At 40.9% G+C, this 18,821-nt stretch overlaps 1 protein-coding gene across 1 annotated transcript in view; it reads right to left on the reverse strand.

The window, feature by feature from the left end:
• Positions 1–18,043, reverse strand: part of LOC306777163 (solute carrier family 12 member 3-like) — a gene marked incomplete at its 5' end in the record, with an annotated part of 28,567 nt that extends 10,524 nt beyond the window's left edge. The window contains 13 exons of the mRNA XM_079268172.1: positions 153–254; positions 865–988; positions 1,958–2,065; positions 2,485–2,642; positions 7,559–7,643; positions 10,364–10,494; positions 10,669–10,780; positions 12,723–12,833; positions 12,936–13,075; positions 13,283–13,378; positions 13,496–13,571; positions 16,809–16,982; positions 17,759–18,043. Coding sequence (XP_079124298.1) covers positions 153–254; positions 865–988; positions 1,958–2,065; positions 2,485–2,642; positions 7,559–7,643; positions 10,364–10,494; positions 10,669–10,780; positions 12,723–12,833; positions 12,936–13,075; positions 13,283–13,378; positions 13,496–13,571; positions 16,809–16,982; positions 17,759–18,043 — 1,702 coding nt within the window. The remainder of the gene's footprint in view (positions 1–152; positions 255–864; positions 989–1,957; positions 2,066–2,484; positions 2,643–7,558; positions 7,644–10,363; positions 10,495–10,668; positions 10,781–12,722; positions 12,834–12,935; positions 13,076–13,282; positions 13,379–13,495; positions 13,572–16,808; positions 16,983–17,758) is intronic.
• Between the last annotated feature and the right edge of the window lie 778 nt (positions 18,044–18,821).

Raw genomic sequence — 18,821 nt, forward strand, 5'->3', positions numbered from 1 at the left:
ACATGACAAAGGATTTGAAGACCGCAAGCGTGGGTCAAAAATAAATTACATTCTATACGCAATCCACGCAGTACTGTATATGCCTGGCGTGTGCTAGAGGTGCCTGCACTAGCCCACTCACAATGTATATGCGTACTGCTGCAGCTTTTTACCTGGCGAGTTGGTGATTGAGGCATGGAAGCAGCTGAAGTTGATAAGAGAGTATGAGCAGAGGAAGAAGTTGGAGATGATGGGAGCGATGGTGTTCAACTCGGCTGATGGAGAGGAACGACAGAATTTAGGAAAATCGCAGTTTTTACACAAAAGATTTTCAGAAAGTGAAACACGATTTTGACACTTTTTTATGCAATAGCAGTTTAATGTATCTACATGCTGTAATTACATCTCTATGCAGTAGCTTTCATTGTTTGTCCTCCATTCCATTTAAAGTTCATTCTCCTGACACTGTATCAGAGTTGTATTAAGTTAATGTTAATGCAAACCTAATATTTGTACTACTGCTGCTTCATAATAAATGTGCCCGACTGGTGAAACCTAATGTGACGTATATTGTGAAGCAGTCAAAAGAAATGCAATGTATATGTCACCAATGTTTTTGCCAAAAGACTTGGCGATATGGGGCATGTTTTAAGCCGATCATTTTTTTAATTTTTGCAAGCAGCAACAGTAAGCTGTTGGATAAAGAGCTTCCATCTCATAAGCATACAATATACAGTTGTTATTGCTGCCTAGGAGCAAGTTTGTTAAGTTCTGGTTTACTTATTTTCCAGTTCACATTCTCATTAAGACATTTCAGGACATTCCCATTTCAATAAGACTATAATTGCTACATCGTGGGTTCAGAGGTTCTCATCAAAGCCCCACCAATGAGAATGAAGCAGGCAGCGATGATGTACGTCAGCAGGTAGCCTCTGAGCGGTTCATCATTCTTGCCGTAACCTTTCCCAAAGATGCCGATGAAAGGGTAGAGTTTGTCCTTACACAGACACTACAAGAAAAATCATATTTCTCAGTCACAGATAACATTCACAAAAGGTATTTTGGCGACTGTGGCTCAGTGGTAGAGCAGGGTCGTCCTTCAATCAGAGGATGTATGAATGTTAGTTACTTCTGATAGGCAGGTGGCACCTTGCATGTTAGCCTCTGCCATCAGTGTATGAAGGAGTGAATGATGCCATGTAGTGTTAAAGAGCTTTGAGTGGTCGGAAGACTAGAAAAGTTATACAAGCACAGTCCATTTACCATTCATTTCATCTGGTGTATATGTGTGTGTGTGTGTGTGTGTGTACTTGTATAGCGCTTTTCTAGTCTTCTAACCACTCAAAGCGCTTCAACACTACATGTCATTCACCCATAGCTACCATGCAAGGTGCCACCTGCCCATCATGACAATCTAACCATTCATAACATACACCAGCACAACATTCGGGAGAAATTTGGGATTAAGTGTCTTGCCTAGGGACACATCGACATTGACTAGTGGAGCCTGGGGTCGACCACTGACCCACAGTCACCTCAAAGGAAGGTGTGTGTGTGTGTGTGTGTGTGTGTGTGTGTGTGTGTGTGTGTGTGTGTGTGTACTTGTATAGCGCTTTTCTAGTCTTCTAACCACTCAAAGCGCTTCAACACTACATGTCATTCACCCATAGCTACCATGCAAGGTGCCACCTGCCCATCATGACAATCTAACCATTCATAACATACACCAGCACAACATTCGGGAGAAATTTGGGATTAAGTGTCTTGCCTAGGGACACATCGACATTGACTAGTGGAGCCTGGGGTCGACCACTGACCCACAGTCACCTCAAAGGAAGGTGTGTGTGTGTGTGTGTGTGTGTGTGTGTGTGTGTGTGTGTGTGTGTGTGTGTGTGTGTGTGTGTGTGTGTGTGTGTGTGTGTGTGTGCGTGCGTGCGTGCGTGTGTGTTTGCGTGCGTGTGTGTGTGAGTGAGTGTACCTGGAAGACCTTTGGAGCAGACACCAGGCAGGCCAAGGCAGAAGAGAGTGTCGCTCCAAATATACCAGCAGTGATGAGAGGGGCGAAAGCTGACACCAGGCTCATCGACTAGCATCAGAAATGTTCTGTTTACTTATTGGTCTCATCTCGCTCACCAGAGGAGAAAGGTGATCTACAGTTACTGATTATTACAGATACATGCAGAATGACATTATTGTTGGCTTGTTGCTGTCAGTGTAATCATCATATATCTTTCATGTAAAGAAAAGTCAAATAAATGTCTGAGAACTGACAGGAAAGCTTCATTTTTTGGCGACCCCAAGTAGCTTCACAAGGTAAATGTAAAGTTTGCTTGTTTGAAATTCTAAAGGAATTCATCAGCCAGAAAACATGTAGAGATGTCTTGTGTTTTGCAGACTTGTGATGTAGCCTGCAAACCATGTGGGTAATTATAGATCATATCTAACAGTGCAGAATAAAGCCACATTTAAGTCTACTGCGTGTCCTGTGAGTGGGTTTGTGCTGACCTGATAGTAATTACTGATGCCATAGGTGCATGTGTTATTGATACACTCAGTGAAGTCCCATCCATATTGACAAGCTAAACCAACACAATCCTGACGGGATGAGGATGGTGACAGGGTGTCGTTTAACAGGCCAGACGCATCCCGCAACACACACGATCCTGGGAGGAAATAAACACACAAGGACAAGAACGCATGAAAGAATATGCATATGCATACATGTAATGACTTGTATTTTATTTGTGGGAATTACTGCCACCTGGTGTTAACTTAAAGTGTTGCAGTTATTCGCCAGTGTATTATATGTGTGGCACATGTGACAGGAAGTAATGTATTCCTTTTCCTGGTTTGGTCACAACATGGCTCCGTTGTACTGGAGTGATTGTGCAATAGAATCTTTATCCATCCTGCATTTTATGGCCCTCTGAGTGGCAATGCCAGTGAGTATAATTTACTTTTATAGCTTTAGGTATTTCTGAGGGTTTATTTTGTTAGTTTATTATTAGAAATAGTTTGATGACATGTGCAACATGTAACTGCTGAATATACGTAGCTGGCACAGCAATTTATGTTTCCATTGTTATTATACACATATGTGTATTATATTAGATTATATTTCATCAAAACTAATATGTGATTGTATGTTTTTTACCTGTTTTGTAGTTTCACACTTCTTCATATTAAAACCTGTCCATATACAACACGCTGGTCTGTTCCTTGGAGGAAAAGTATGACGAAGAGTTTAGCTGACTGCAAAGCCCAATACAAGACACAGAGTCTACAATGAGTCGGAGCAGAACAGTGAAATGACAGCACTCTGCGAGGGAGCAGAAGTCAACAACGGATAGCAACAACTTAAAGTAAAGTAAGGTACTCCATCTTCCCTCACGTCAGTTTACCCGACATCACGGAAAACATGGAGAGCACAGAGATTACAGAAAAAGACAGAGAGGAGACCAGGTCACTCGCTGCTCACTCTACAAATTCTTCAAGATCTTCAGGAAAGATGAGTACTAGATCATCAGTGAGGTCATCAACCAGGGCTAGTATGGCAGCAGCCCAGGCAAGAGCAGAAGCACAAGCTGCGAAAACAAGAGCGTCATTTGCGCACAAAGAAATTTAAATTTAATTAGAAAAGGCTCGCCTAGAAGCAACTCTTGATGCACTTCAACTACAGAGGGAAGCTGAAGCTGCCAATGCAAAAGCAGAGGTAATGGAATCTGCTGCTGCTAGGTTTGACACGGGAGAAAAAAGTGACCGTTTCGATCTTTTATCTATGGAAACAAACTCAATGCAGAAGGTTAGTGAATATGTAACTCTTCACTCCAACATGGAGCCTGCTGATAAAATGACAGATATGCATGTGCTGCATGATGATGTCACAGCTTCACACCAGCATTGGAAGCCTACGAGGCAGTTCACATCAACTCACCCTAGTGGATTAGAGAGGCAGTTTGGCTTCTCACCAGCAGGGGATGTTGAAACAAGATTTAAGAGTGAAGACACAAGTAAACAGCAACACGGTTATTCATCTTATGGTCCACACCCTGAACAGATAAACAACCCACAACTGACTGCCAATAACATCGCAACCATCGAGCTTGCAAGGTTTCTGGCAAAGAGCCGATTGGTAACAGAAGTACTTACTAAGTTCGATGACAAACCTGAAAAATATCTCAGCTGGAAGTCCACCTTTCAGAACGTCATAGCAGAACTGGGTGTCACAGCCGGTGAAGAAGTGAGTCTGCTTATTAAGTGGCTGGGCCCAGAGTCGGTGGAGTATGCTCGGAGAATTAAGGGAGTCAACAGTCGACAGCCATCTGTTGGGTTAAAAATGATCTGGTCCAGACTAGAAGAATGCTATGGTTCTCCCGAGGCGATAGAGAGGTCGCTGTTCACGAAACGAGAATTTCCCAAAACTAAGCAGCAAAGACTACCTCAAGCTCCGTGAACTGGGAGATTTACAGCTTGAAGTGGAGACTGCGAAGTTACCAGGTTTAAGTTACCTAGATACTTCCAGAGGAATAGGTCCAATTGTGGAAAAGCTTCCCTTTCCCCTGCAAGACAAGTGGGCAATGGTTGGGTCAAAATTTAAAGAACAACATAAAGTGACATTTCCACCATTCTGGTTCTTTTCTGAGTTTGTAAGGAAGGAAGCCAAAGCAAGGAATGATCCAAGCTTCATTACTGCTTCTCACTACTCCATCCCAAAGAAAGAAGGTCTCTCACGCTTTTCCAATACAAAGCAATCAGTCACTGTACACAAGACCGATGTCTCTGCAGAGGCAAAATCAAAGACAGAAAAGTCAGTGGAGGATTTGAACAAGATGTGCCCCATGCATCACAAGCCGCATCCACTGAAAAAATGCAAGGGTTTCAGAAACATGCTTCTGGAGGATAGAAAGAAGTTTATTAAGGACAATTACATCTGCTACCGCTGTCTTGCATCTTCTACTCACCAGGCGAAAAACTGTGAGGTCGCCATCAAGTGCCTTGAATGCGGGAGTGACAGGCACTTATCCGCTCTTCATCCAGGTCCACCAATACAGTCAGTCAGCACCTTCGGTGCCCCTAGACAGTATGGCGGGGAGGAGGAAGACAAAGACAAGCCAGATGCGACAACCATGTGCACGGAAGTCTGTGGAAGTAGTTTCTCAGGAAAATCCTGCTCTAAGATTTGCCTTGTTCAAGTTTTCCCCCAGGACCAGCGACAGAACATAAAAAGGGTGTATGCAATCCTGGATGAACAAAGCAATGTTTCACTCGCGAAAGCAGAGTTTTTCGACATGTTCAATGTCAATAAAACACCTGAACCATACACTCTGAAGACCTGTGCTGGGGTTGTTGAAACATCAGGCAGAAGAGCACACGGCTTCACTGTGGAAACCATTGATAAGACAATTAGTCTCTCTCTTCCGACCCTCACCGAGTGCAGTGCTATTCCCAACAACTGAGAGGAAATACCTACTCCTGAAGCGGCTTGGCATCACCAACATCTGAGGCCTATAGTTGAACACATACCATCCTTGGATCCAGATTCAGAAATCCTTCTGCTCATCGGCCGTGACCTACTGAGAGTTCACAAGGTGAGGAAGCAGTTAAATGGAAAACACAATGACCCATATGCACAGAAACTGGACCTGGGCTGGGTCATTGTAGGTGACGTGTGTCTTGGCAACAGTCACAAGCCAACAGAAGTTAGTGTCATGAAAACACACATCTTAAACAGCGGACGCCCCAGCCTGTGTCCCCCATGTTTTAGTCACATCAGTGTGAAGGAGAAACTCTGCTTCAAGAACATTCCAAAAGCTATTCCCTCACAGCTGAATGTCTCAGCTCGTGCTACAGAGTCAATTTTGGAAAAACTAGGAGAAACTGTCTTTTGCCAGACTGACAAGGACAACCAGTTAGCACCATCAGTTGAAGACATGATGTTCTTGCAGAAGATGGAGGAAGGCTTCATCAAAGACCACGCAAATAGCTGGGTTGCCCCATTGCCGTTTCGTGTACCCAGGCGTCTTCTTCCAAACAACAGACTACGCCCACAAACGGCGCATGCTGGATAAGAAAGGAGACATGAGAGCTCAATTTCTTGAGTTTATGCAGAAGATGTTGCATAATAACCAGGCAGAGCTGGCACCACCGATCGAAGAAGGAAAAGAAAGATGGTACCTTCCGATGTTCGGAGTCTACCACCCACAGAAACCTGAACAGATACGTGTGGTATTTGACTCAAGTGCTCAGTTCGAAGGAGTGTCGCTGAACGATGTGTTACTTGCAGGACCGGACCTTAATAACAGCCTCTTAGGGGTCCTCCTCCATTTCAGAAAGGAACCAGTGGCCATCACAGCAGACATACAACAAATGTTTTACTGTTTTGTCGTCAAAGAGGAAGACAGAGACGTGTTGCGATTTCTCTGGTACAAAGACAACGACCTCAGCAAGGATGTGATGGACTACCGCATGAGTGTACATGTCTTTGGTAACCAACCTTCTCCAACTGTAGCAACCTTCGGACTGAGAAAGGCAGCAAGGGAAACAGAAGGGAAGTATGGTAGTGATGCAGTGCAGTTCGTTGAAAGGGACTTCTATGTCGACAATGCTCTGAAGTCTTTTCCAACTGAAACCGAAGCTGTTGATGTTTTGCAAAGAGCGCAAAATATGCTTGCTCAATCCAACATTCGTCTTCACAAAATCGCATCCAACAGACTGGAGGTGATGAATGCTTTCCCCGTTGAAGACCGGGCTAAGGACATTAAAGACTTGGATCTGTCGGAAGATGAGATTTCCAGTTCAGCGTAGCTTAGGAGTCAGCTGGAATGTCAGTTCTGACACCTTCACATTCCAAGTTCCACAGAATCAGAAGCCTTTTACACATCGTGGAGTGCTTTCAGCAATCAATAGCCTGTTTGACCCGTTTCCTGGCCCCTGTGACAATAAAGGGAAGAATTCTTCTCAGGGAACTCAGCAGCAGTGCCCTTGAGTGGGACAGCCCCTTGCCTCAGAACATGGACAATGAATGGTTGGCAAGATTCTCTGCAAGATCTTAAAGAGCAGGTTGTGCCTGAGATACAGATGTGGGAGGTAGTCTGAGATATAGATGTGGTAGGCAGTCTGAGATACAGATGTGGTAGGCAGTCTGAGATACAGATGTGGTAGGCAGTCTGAGATACAGATGTGGTAGTAGTCTGAGATATAGATGTGGTAGGTAGTCTGAGATATAGATGTGGTAGGCAGTCTGAGATACAGATGTGGTAGGCAGTCTGAGATATAGATGTGGTAGGCAGTCTGAGATATAGATGTGGTAGAAGTCTGAGATACAGATGTGGTAGGTAGTCTGAGATACAGATGTGGTAGGCAGTCTGAGATACAGATGTGGTAGGTAGTCTGAGATACATATGTGGTAGGTAGTCTGAGATACATATGTGGTAGGTAGTCTGAGATACAGATGTGGTTGGCAGTCTGAGATACAGATGTGGTAGGTAGTCTGAGATACAGATGTGGTAGGCAGTCTGAGATACAGATGTGGTAGGTAGTCTGAGATACAGATGTGGTAGGCAGTTGGGACACACAGTACCTATGGTTGCAGAGATGATGAGGTAAGAAATGGTGGTCCAGAATATTGCCGTTAGTGTTCCTTTGGGGATTGCCACTGTTGGATTCTGGGAAGGAAGGGAAAAAAAGACACAAACATCACACTTTTAAAGAGTAACTCAACCCCATTCACGCACACATTCACACCTACAGGCAATTTAGAGTCATGGACTAACTAACCTAAGCTGCATGTCTTTGGACTGTGGGAGGAACATGCAGACTCCACACAGAACAGCCACCTTGGATTGAGCCCATGCACCTCTTGCTCTTGCTGTGATGGGCTACCATGCCGCCCCAAAACTATAATTGACTACATATTTTAGGATTTAATCATTATTTGATCATATTAATTTAATATTTATCGTATAATCTATATTTTGTTGGAAACTTGTATTGTTCTTTGATTTGATTGTTCCCCGTTGATTTCTCATGTGTTGCTGTCTATTTATTTATGCAGAGGATTTTGAATAGTGACATACAAATACATTGATCTTCCCACACCCGTGTTCAGGTTCCTGCCCACCACCACAACAGTGGCAACAGTATAACTTCCAGCACATTCCCAGTACCTCCTCTGTCAGCAACCTGCTCTGATAGGACCCATGACAAGGCAACTGCTGAACCCAAATCTGCCTCACTGGAACATAAGTGTCTTAACATAGACTGTGGGAAATGCTAAAGGCTGTGTGAATTGTCCTTTGAGTGATTTCCTTTGATGTAAATGTTTTCTAAGTAAATTATTATTTTACGATGTAAGGAGTTATTTTATGTTTTTATGATGCCCTCATCTTTTTTCTAAATGAATAACATGACTGTACATGTATATATAATATATATATATTTATATATATATATTAGATGTAGTTTCATATCTGGTTTAAATTTAGCATCTTTATGAGTAATGTGTTTTGGTCTGTTACTTGAACATTTAGTACTGTCTGTAAATGACCGTTCATGATAGCCATTACTCTTGACCCTACTGTTCAATTCATTCATTACCTCAGTAAACATTTCATACATGAGTTTATAGTTTATATTGCTCGATTTAAGTCTTCTTCAAAACAGAAAATGATGGCCCCATGTAGAGTAGAATACACTTAAGGGTGTAGCTTGTAATCGACAGGTGGCTACCACGGTGTTGTCCGGTCTGGGTGTTGTTCATGCTTTCCTCTTACAGCTCGAATTCTTTCATCGTGGGTTTTAAGTTACCTGTAACCTTTTGGATTTCCTAAAAATGTCTTATTGTTGGAATGCTGTTAAGCATTCCAACTATTGTTCTTCGAATCTTTATTCAACTTCTTCTATTTCTTCTGTCGCACCTCTTCTTCTCCTTAATTTTTTAAGCTACAGAAACCATTCAACTATCAAAATGTTCAGCTCTTTCACCAGAGGGGTGCTATGACTTTTCATATTTCTAACCTTTAAACCTTTTGAATTATTAAGCTTTTTATTTTCAATGGGATCTCTATGGAGAATATTTACAAATGGCTTCAGGCACACAGGTGTTCACGATTGAGCCAATTAGTGATGTTGATAAACACACAGACTCACAGACACGCACACATACACTCCTCTCCCTCTATCTCTGTCTGTGTATCTCTCATACAGTCATTCAGGTCTTAGGGATCTTTAGAGATCTTTCCCCCCTCCTCCACCCCCCTCCCCCCCCACACACACACACACCATTTTTAAATAAATGGATTAACTGTATTTAAACATTAAGCTCAAAATTAATGCTCTTACTAATACTGCTGCTGCTAATTTAGTATTACTACTACTGCTACTACTACTTCTACGATAACTTTTGCTGTTGCTACTATTACTACTACTGCTATTACTGCTACCATCAATATTATTACTACCACTACTGCTATTACTACCACTACTACTATTACTTATACTACAACTGCTATTCATGCTACTAAAAGTACTAATACTACTACAGCTATTAGTATGACTGCTACTACTTCTTCTAATTGCTAATACTTCTACTACTAATAATACTTCTACTACAACAACTACAACTTCTACTACTACTATAAATATCACTACAACTACTACTACTAGTACTTATTCTAATGCTACTAATACTTCTACTAATAATACTTATACTACAACTTATACTACTACAAATATCACCACTGATGAATTTTTTTAAGCCACAGAAACTGTTCAAATATCAAAATGTTCAGCTCTTTCAGGAGAGGTGTGATATGACTTTTCATATTTGTAATCTTTAAACTTTTTGAATTATTAAGCTTTTTGCAATTTGTTTTTGAATTGGATATCTATTTTCAGCAATGTTTTTGCGATTCATTTCAGATTTCAGCATTCCAACGCATTTTCAGCAGGAAATGCTTTTTCTAGTTCAGTGTTGTACTCCACTCTGTCATGTCACTTGTGTTTGGCAAACTAAGGGGTGATGTCATGATGACTACTTCCACTTCTCATATGAAAACTGCCTTCATATACATAACCTCCAGATCAACCAAAACATCAAATATATTGTGATAGCCAGGATTCAGTCGCTATGCATCTGTAAGATAAAATATGTAGAATTCATATATGTTGCACTAAAGTCTGGCATCTGAATCTATCAACAACAGTTTTCAGCTGAAGAAGTGTTTACTACATACATATTGATCAAGGTTTGTGTATGTGCAGGAACAAGATGATGTCAGGGGCAAGCAGCCATGTTTATACCACTGACAGCAACACATGGTGTTTTCTAAATTCAGGATTTTACAAGAAACTAAACAAACAGAGAGAAAGAAAGAAATGAGCATACCCTCAGATCTCCTGAGATGTTAGCTCCTGCCAGAATGCCCGTGGCGGAGGGGAAGAAAATGGAGAACATGCCAAAGAAACTGCCCTCTGGTCCCCGCCAGCCAGGTACAAAGTTGGCAGCAAAGATATCAGCTGTTGAAGGTGAAATAGTTAGTTTGTCAAAGAGGTCCGAAAGGGAAAGACTCGAAGATGGGTTCCCCTTGATTTGTGTATAAACCACCTTACACATGTTAAATTGCTGGACACTGAAAGAGGAAACGTTGCACTGGCTGGCAGGAATATCATACGCAAGGACTAAACAGTCACCTCTGTAGCTGAAGACACCCTTGGCTTGTTTCTGTGGTGAAGCAGGAGTGATCGTTCCAACAACGTAACTGACAAATGACACCATGATGACCAGGAAGAACAAAACCTGCACCTGTGGAGGGCAGAATATACGGTAAACATATGGATGCAGACAGAAATGTACATACAAGAACAAGCTAATGTATCTCAGCACACTAATGAATAACCTTGGTCTTATCACACTAGCTAGGATGAACATGAACACCAAGCATGCTGGAAATAAACATAATGAACATTCTGATGCGTCCACTGCTCCTGGTCTTTATGCTAACTTAAGTGTTGACTGCTGGCTCCAGCTTTATGAAGGTATAAGTGGTGTAAAAATAAAATAATTGTTGGACTGCTGCATTCCAACTATTGGTCTTCGAATCTTTATTCAACTTCTTCTATTTCTTCTGTCGCACCTCTTCTTCTCCTTCATTTTTTTAGCTACAGAAACCATTCAACTATCAAAATGTTCAGCTCTTTCACCAGAGGGGTGCTATGACTTTTCATATTTCTAACCTTTAAACTTTTTGAATTATTAAGCTTTTTATTTTCAATGGGATCTCTCTATGGAGAAAAGTCCCTGTTTTATCTCCATGAAATGGCTTCAGGCACACAGGTGTTAGATTGAGCCAATTAGTGATGTTGATAAACACACCGACTCACAGACACACGTGCACATACACTCCTCTCCCTCTCTCTCTCTGTGTGTGTGTGTCTCTCTCTCATACAGTCATTCAGGTCTTAGGGATGTTTAGAGGTCTTCCCCCCCCCCCACACACACACGCCATTTTAAAATAAAAGCCCCACAGAATGAATCCTAACTGAAATGCTTGTGATGAGCCTGTCATTTAATAACCAGTTTGTGTTTATCTAACATTATGATTCTGTCTCCTCCCCTCTTCTCCCCCACACCCCACACCCGATTTCAAAATAAAAGCCCCAGAGAGTGAATTCTAACTGAACTGCTTGTGATGAAGCCTGTCATTTAATAACCTCTGTTTATGTGTGTCAAACATGATGATTATGTCTCCTCTCCCCCTACCTCCCCCACCCAGTCCCACCCTTTCAAAATAAAAGCCTCATGGATTAACTGTATTTAAACGTTTAGCTCAAAATTAGGCTTTTTTGTTGAAATAATGAATGCTCTTACTAATACTGCGACAACTACTACTACTGCTAATATTTCTAGTATTACTACTACTACTAATACTACTACTACTAATTCAACTTTTGCTGTTGCTACTATTACTACTGAATATTATTACTATCACTACTGCTATTACTCCCACTACCACTACTATTATTACTTATACCACAACTGCTAATACGGCTATTCCTGCTACTACCAGTCCTAATACTACTACAGCTATTAGTATGACTGCTACTAGTACTACTACTGCTACTTCAAAAACTGACTTTACTATTACTACTACTACTTATTATACTCCTACTACTGTTATATAAAATACTACGACCACTACTACAGCTATTACTACAACTATTGATACGACTACTTCTACTACTTCTTCTAATTACTAATACTTCGACTACAACTTCTACTACTACTGCTACTACAAATATCACTACTGCTACAACTAGTACTTATTAAAATGCTACTAATACTTATACTGCTAATAATACTTCTACTACAACTCCAACTTCTACTACTACTACAACAAATATCACTACCGCTGGAATTCTTTTAAGTTACAGAAACCGTTCGAATATCAAAATGTTCAGCTCTTTCAGGAGAGGGGTGATATAACTTCATATTTGTAATCTTTCAACTTTTTGAATTATTAAGCTTTTTGCAATTTTTTTTAAATTGGATATCTATTTTCACCAATGTTTTTGAGCATTCCAACGCATTTTCAGCAGGAAATGCATTTTCTAGTTCTGTAACTTCTGCCGAGATAAAACATTTAGCACATCAGATAAGTCTTTTCATGTACATTTTAAAATCCCAACATTTTGTCATTAATCCCGATGGCAGTTTACAGTGGTCTCATATATTTGGTTGAGCTAACCTTTGACTCCCACGTCATGCCAGCCAGTGAGATACCCAGTAGACATGTGACCGTAATGATGCCAATGATGCGGATGTCATTGATTCGGTCCACCATGACGGCTCCATTTTCCTGAGAAAGACGAAATGTCAGTGTGTTTCAGAGAACTGTGATTACTGTACAGTATCAATGTAAAAGTTGCCCCACGTACATATTAACACACATCCTACTTACATACATGAGGTCTGTAACGGTCTCAGCAAAGCCCACAGTGTGCATGGCCACAGCTACAGCATTGGCAAAAGCAAAGATCAGACCAATGGACCCACCCAGCTCTGGACCGAGGCTGCGACTGATCAGAAAGTAAGTCCCACCTGAAGACAAGAGTGGGCGCAGCAGGCAAAATGCATCATGGGAAACGTGTTCATCATGGAAGGAATCTCTGGCATTTAAAATTGTATACAATGTCCGATACAGCCCACATGTTTTGTTTTTCTCATATTAATCCTTTGTATTTTTGCAATATTTGTAATTTATTAAGTAGTTTGTTGTGTCACGCATGAGTCACTGAGGGAACAGACCTCCTTTGACCTTGCCATTGGTAGCGATGGCTGAGGTTGAGAGACCAGTGATCCCAGTTATACAGGAGGACAGCAGGATAATCACCCAGGTCAGACCTGACAGAAAGACACACAGAGAAGGAGAGGAAGGACGACATGATACTTAAAGAAATGGTTTGGTGAAATCTGCATCTACAATGGACCGAGCACACAAACAGGTTTCGTTGGACGTACCGATACCAGCTTGAGCAGTGATCCAAGGCAACCTCAAGTACAAGATCACCCCCCAGATGTTTAACATGCAACGGATCTACAAACAGACAGTTACGGACAGAATTGAACAAATACACAAGATCTGGTGAAAGCATGCCAGAGGTTCCTCAAGAGGAGAGGACTCTTTCTAGCCTGAATGTCTTCATTGTGTTTGTCTCTGGCAGAAACACTCTTTTTTGAAAAGAAGTCAGAGCGGCTACACAAAAAAGTCGCTCTGAAGAAAGAACCTTTTCTCGAGATGGCCACACATTAGTGCTAAAAAAAACAATAGTGTGTTTGAGCTCCAGCCTGAGCTCCAACACACTATGAAGGCTGTAGTGTAGCCGAACCTATTTGGCAGAGATGGTGCTTTCTTAAAATATGGAAATGATAGCCGACTGAATAGGGTTAAGACGGGCAAGCAGCTTAATCAGTAGAAGGTCCAAGGTAGAGACAGTATGACATAGTGGTGGATGTACTTTCTTGCTTGGTAATAAACTTTGAAGAATCTTCTTTAGTCCACACCAACATAGTTGTCTAACAGGATTTGTCTGTTGTATAGATATAAACAATATAAAGGATTATTAAAGATAATTGAAATTAAATTAATCAGTAAAGTCATGACACAACATGGACCTGAGAAGCCGAGGATCGACCCGCTAATCTTCTGATTGAAAGTTAGATTGAAGGTCTAACTTTGTGTGGGAGCCAGAGGAAAAGAAATGTTATTGTACTGCAAGTCTCATACTGCCTCTCTCTCTCTCTCTCTCTCTCTCTCTCTCTCTCTCTCTCTCTCTCTCTCTCTCTCTCTCTCTCTCTCTCTCTCTCTCTCTCGCACACACACACACACAGTGGCTCTCATGGCTGTTAGTCATCTTTTAGGCTATTTCTGCTACAATAAGTCAATGGGCGATTAGAAGGTGAAGACTTTGAAGGGATATTGGAAGAATTTAAAAAAGCAATAGTGAACATTTTTTTAAATGCTTGAAAGGGAAAATGTACAGATGAGATTCTAATGCTGCACATAAATGCATTAAAATCAATATTGTTGCTAATCACTGACTTATATCTGACTGTAATAAAATACAAATAATTTGACATAGCATTTGGCATACAGAAAATCATTTATTTGGTGCTTTTTATTTATCTAAAAACATAGTGTCATCACCTCAAAACATATTCATTCAGTATATAGTATATAGCATTTTAGGGGAATCTGTCTTTTAAAGTACCAAGAAATAACAATGCTTCACAATCTTAGCTTTTGCTAATTATTGACACATCTCATCATCACATTATAAAAAATAAAAAATTAACCCAGCTCTGAGTATACATAAAATATTTTAGTAGTGGGTAATAGGTCATTATTATTAATTAACAATGCCATTATGTAAAAACATTTTCATGTAAATGGTTCATCAGACTGCCACTGTATGACGGAAGGTTGATGTCAGGTTGAGGTTGATATGAGAGTGGAGCATGATTATGCAGTGGCAGGGCTGTGACAGAAATCATGTATATGACACATACTGTAGGTTGTGTCATGTTCATAAGGGACAGGTGGGCAGGCTGCTCCTCTGGTTCACAGCCTGTTCTGAAGAAGTGCGACTGATTCATGTGGCGAGATGTTAAGTCTTTCTGGATGCTCAACTCTGCACCCTCGTATGTACGGAGCTTGGATAACTTGTCCCATGTCTTTTTTTCACCCTTTGTAAATTATATTAATGATACTTGATAATTGATAAATGATGATAATTGTGATTTTCAAACCAAAATACAGCATTCAATATTTAAACTTAAATCTGTTTGTGATTTTCAGAAGTCTCCCAAATTGCCATGATGACCAAGATGAGTCCATGAGTCCATGAAAATGGAAAGTCCTCAAAGGACATTTATGTCCATTTGAGTGTGATCGTTCAGATCCAAATGACAAGAGTTTCACCAAGCAGTCCCAAATTGTAATTTGTCATCAGTGATGTTACTTCAAAATACAATTGGCTGTCTTTGAATTCATTGTTGTTTTTCTTTTACGCCTAGAGGACAAAAGTGTCATCGGAAACTGCACATTTCTTATCATCCATGAAGTCAAATAGGTTGGACAGGTTCATTGGTTATCCTCTTGGGGCACTGTGTCATAGTTGGTGTGTGGTGAGTAGTAGATAAGGTCTTAATGTGACACTACATCAACGTCTACTACACTACGTCTGTCGGCCCATCCATAGACCAAATAGATCAACGTCTTCTTCGAATTGGTTAAAAGGCCGTTGGAGGTGCAAACCAAGTGACATACTTGGGTGAAGTGTGATTACTTTGCAAAGACTCAGAAAAAGACTTCTTTAGCACAGAAATTCATAAGAGTTTGCACAATTAGCATTTGGTAACATACAAAGTGTGATCAAAATGTAATTACATAAACAAATTTGGCAACAATGTACTCTACACATGTTTTTTCACACAAAGATGTTCTGACATTGATCTAACCTGTGGTTTGTGTCTCTTTTAGCTGTCATCAGCACATTCAAAAAAAATTTTATTAATTTGAGACCATGACAATATACCTGAAGTCTGCACTGGGAGAGGATGGGTGGTGGAGGGAGGCGATACATAATGAGCTGCCCCACCACAAGACTAGAGACTGAACATGTTCTTTCCTTCAGAATAATAAATAATAAATATGCAATATATCGGACTACAACTGCATTTTGTTGGGCAACGCTAACTGTACAATGACAATAAATTATACTTGAACCTTCCTGGTGAGACACTGACTTATTCAGACGTCTTCGTTTCATTGTAAATGGTTTAGGAATATTACTGTAATCTATCCACAACAAGATACATATTCACTCTGTCAAAGGAGCATTGTGCTCAGATTCACTTTCAGCTGATGAAACTGCACCTAATTCACATCTCTAACACTCGACGGGTTTCAATCCAAATGCAGAGCAAGTTTCAACATCATTTACAGAAAATCTGCAAAAGAAAATGTAAATAATCTGCTTTTATATACGAATATTAGAATTGAAGTGTCTCAACTGGTGGTGCCAATGATACAGTCTGGTCCCATTAAAAGGAGGGTGCAACGAGAAGACGTAGCCTATTAAAAGGATCGCAGTCAAACTTACAATAGTGGAAAACAATGTGACAAATGTGACAGAAATATGGCCTTTATGTTTGTTTCATGCATTACCTTTGAACGGAAGCTGATCTAATGATTGTGCAAAATGATTGCCAGCGAGTCAATCGTGCACAACTGCAGAAATCCCCAAACCCCATACTAGAGTACCCGGCCTACCATGACTCCCTGTACCCAGCCAAAGCGAGGAGGTTCAGGTGGTGGCTCCTTCTGCTCCTCCTGCTCCTTCTGCTCCTCCTGCTCCTCCTGCTCCTCCTCGCCTTCCTCTGAGCTGTCTTCTCCTCTCGTCTGTCCAGCTGTTGTCTCCTCATACAACGGAGGTCTGGCATCAACCTAGTCAAGTAAAGTCAAATACATCTTCACCTTTATAGACTAAAATCACGAATCACACAGTTACAAGTAACATCCTTTATCTTGAACCCAAATTCAGATAACAACACCGCCTTTATTGCCTTTATTGCCTTTATTGCCGTTATTATAGTGCAGCAGGGAGAATGACGGAAAGAGGGGATGACATGCAGCAGAGGGCTGTGGGTCGAAGCTGGAGCTCATCCCAAACTTTAGTTCATATTTCATTAGTTGTTCATGTTTGAAGAAAATTGTCTGTTACTATTGGCAGACAATAATAAAATATATAAAGTATATAAAACTGGTTGAACACAGAAATGTCCAATCTTAAAATGCTATCGCACACAAACAGAACGATGTGGTAGCAGGACCAGGACTACACTGACACCTTTATGAGTTCGTCTCACACTAGATTTCTGAATTACAAACTTTTCTAAATGATTAGTAGCCAGTTAGTAGCAAGTTGTAATCTTGTACCCAAAATTCTATTTGACAACAGAAACTTGGGCTAAAAGCATCTTTGTTTATAGTCATGGAGTCAGTATTGTCAGGTCAAGGAGAGATAGACGACCTGAAACTTAAATAATGCATCATGGGAGTTTGTTTTAGACCATTTGAAGCACATTCAGTGGAAATTAGACGCCAAAATTGTGAACCAAAAGAATACTGTATTATTACTGACTATTCAACCTGCATTTCTGTTATTCCTTTTTTTAATTTTAGTAATTTGAGAAGAGCAGAGACATGCAGAGACTCCTCACCTCAGGGTTGGCATGCAGCTGGTACAGAGAAGGCCTGAAGCGCCGCTGTCGGCCGAACACCTCTGTGTTGGCGTAGAAGTCATAGTGTGGCGGGGCGTCCAGAGTCTCATAGCCAGTTAGAGCATCAGATCCAAGAGATGCTACATTGCTCCCATCACCATAGCAGTGATAGTAGCCCGGCTCATCAAACCCTCCAGCTGTTGCCTTCGCATCGCCTACTGACGGAGGAAGTGTGGGTCTGTATGCAGCCAGGTGAACGCCGCTGCTGGTTTCTGGTGACTCCATTCAGAATAGCAGATCTGTGTTTTCTGTATTTAAGTGGATTGGAAAGACAGCTAAGACGGTGAGTTTTGTGTCAAATCTTTTCTTCAACAGCTGCCGAGGTGAGGCCATTCAGTTATTTAAGCTGTATGGAGGAGGCGTCATTGCTAGGGCTGGTTTTATTCTGTGTTTGACCTTTACCAAGCAGGAAGGGCCCGGGGCAATGTCAGAAGACTACTTCACCCAACAGTTAAACAAGACTATTTACAGGAGCTATTAAGCATGGCATGGAAAATCCCACATATCAGGATCAACCAAAAGATCCTTCTGGACGGAACTGGCCCAGGAAAAAAAAGATCCACGGATAATTCGAATAAAGAAGTCTTTATTAAACGCTGTGTCTGAAGAGTCTAAAATTACAACATTTTCCTTTTCCAGAAGCTCAAATAGTGCAGAATTAACCGATTTGATGAATCACAGCCAAAGTATTGATTTCTTCTTTCCACGTATCTCCTCTTTATGTGATGTTAGGCATGTGTCTTTGTTGATGTGCATATCTATGTTGAGTTTAGATCAGTTTGCATGAAGTTGCATTTTGTTTCTGGTTATACAATCAAAATGATTCATCTTTAATTTCCAGAGGAGATCATTAAGCAACAAACCGACCTGTAAAATAACCTTGACTGGGAACACAATGGCAACAATGTATACTTGTTAAGAAAATACTTTTGTCATTATTGTCATTAGAATTATTGTATTTATAATTGTACTCCAGGAGCTTATATCGAAAAATCGGTTTCTC

This window comes from Melanostigma gelatinosum, assembly GCF_949748355.1.
Source record: "Melanostigma gelatinosum genome assembly, chromosome: 1".
NCBI classification, from domain to species: Eukaryota; Metazoa; Chordata; class Actinopteri; order Perciformes; family Zoarcidae; genus Melanostigma; species Melanostigma gelatinosum.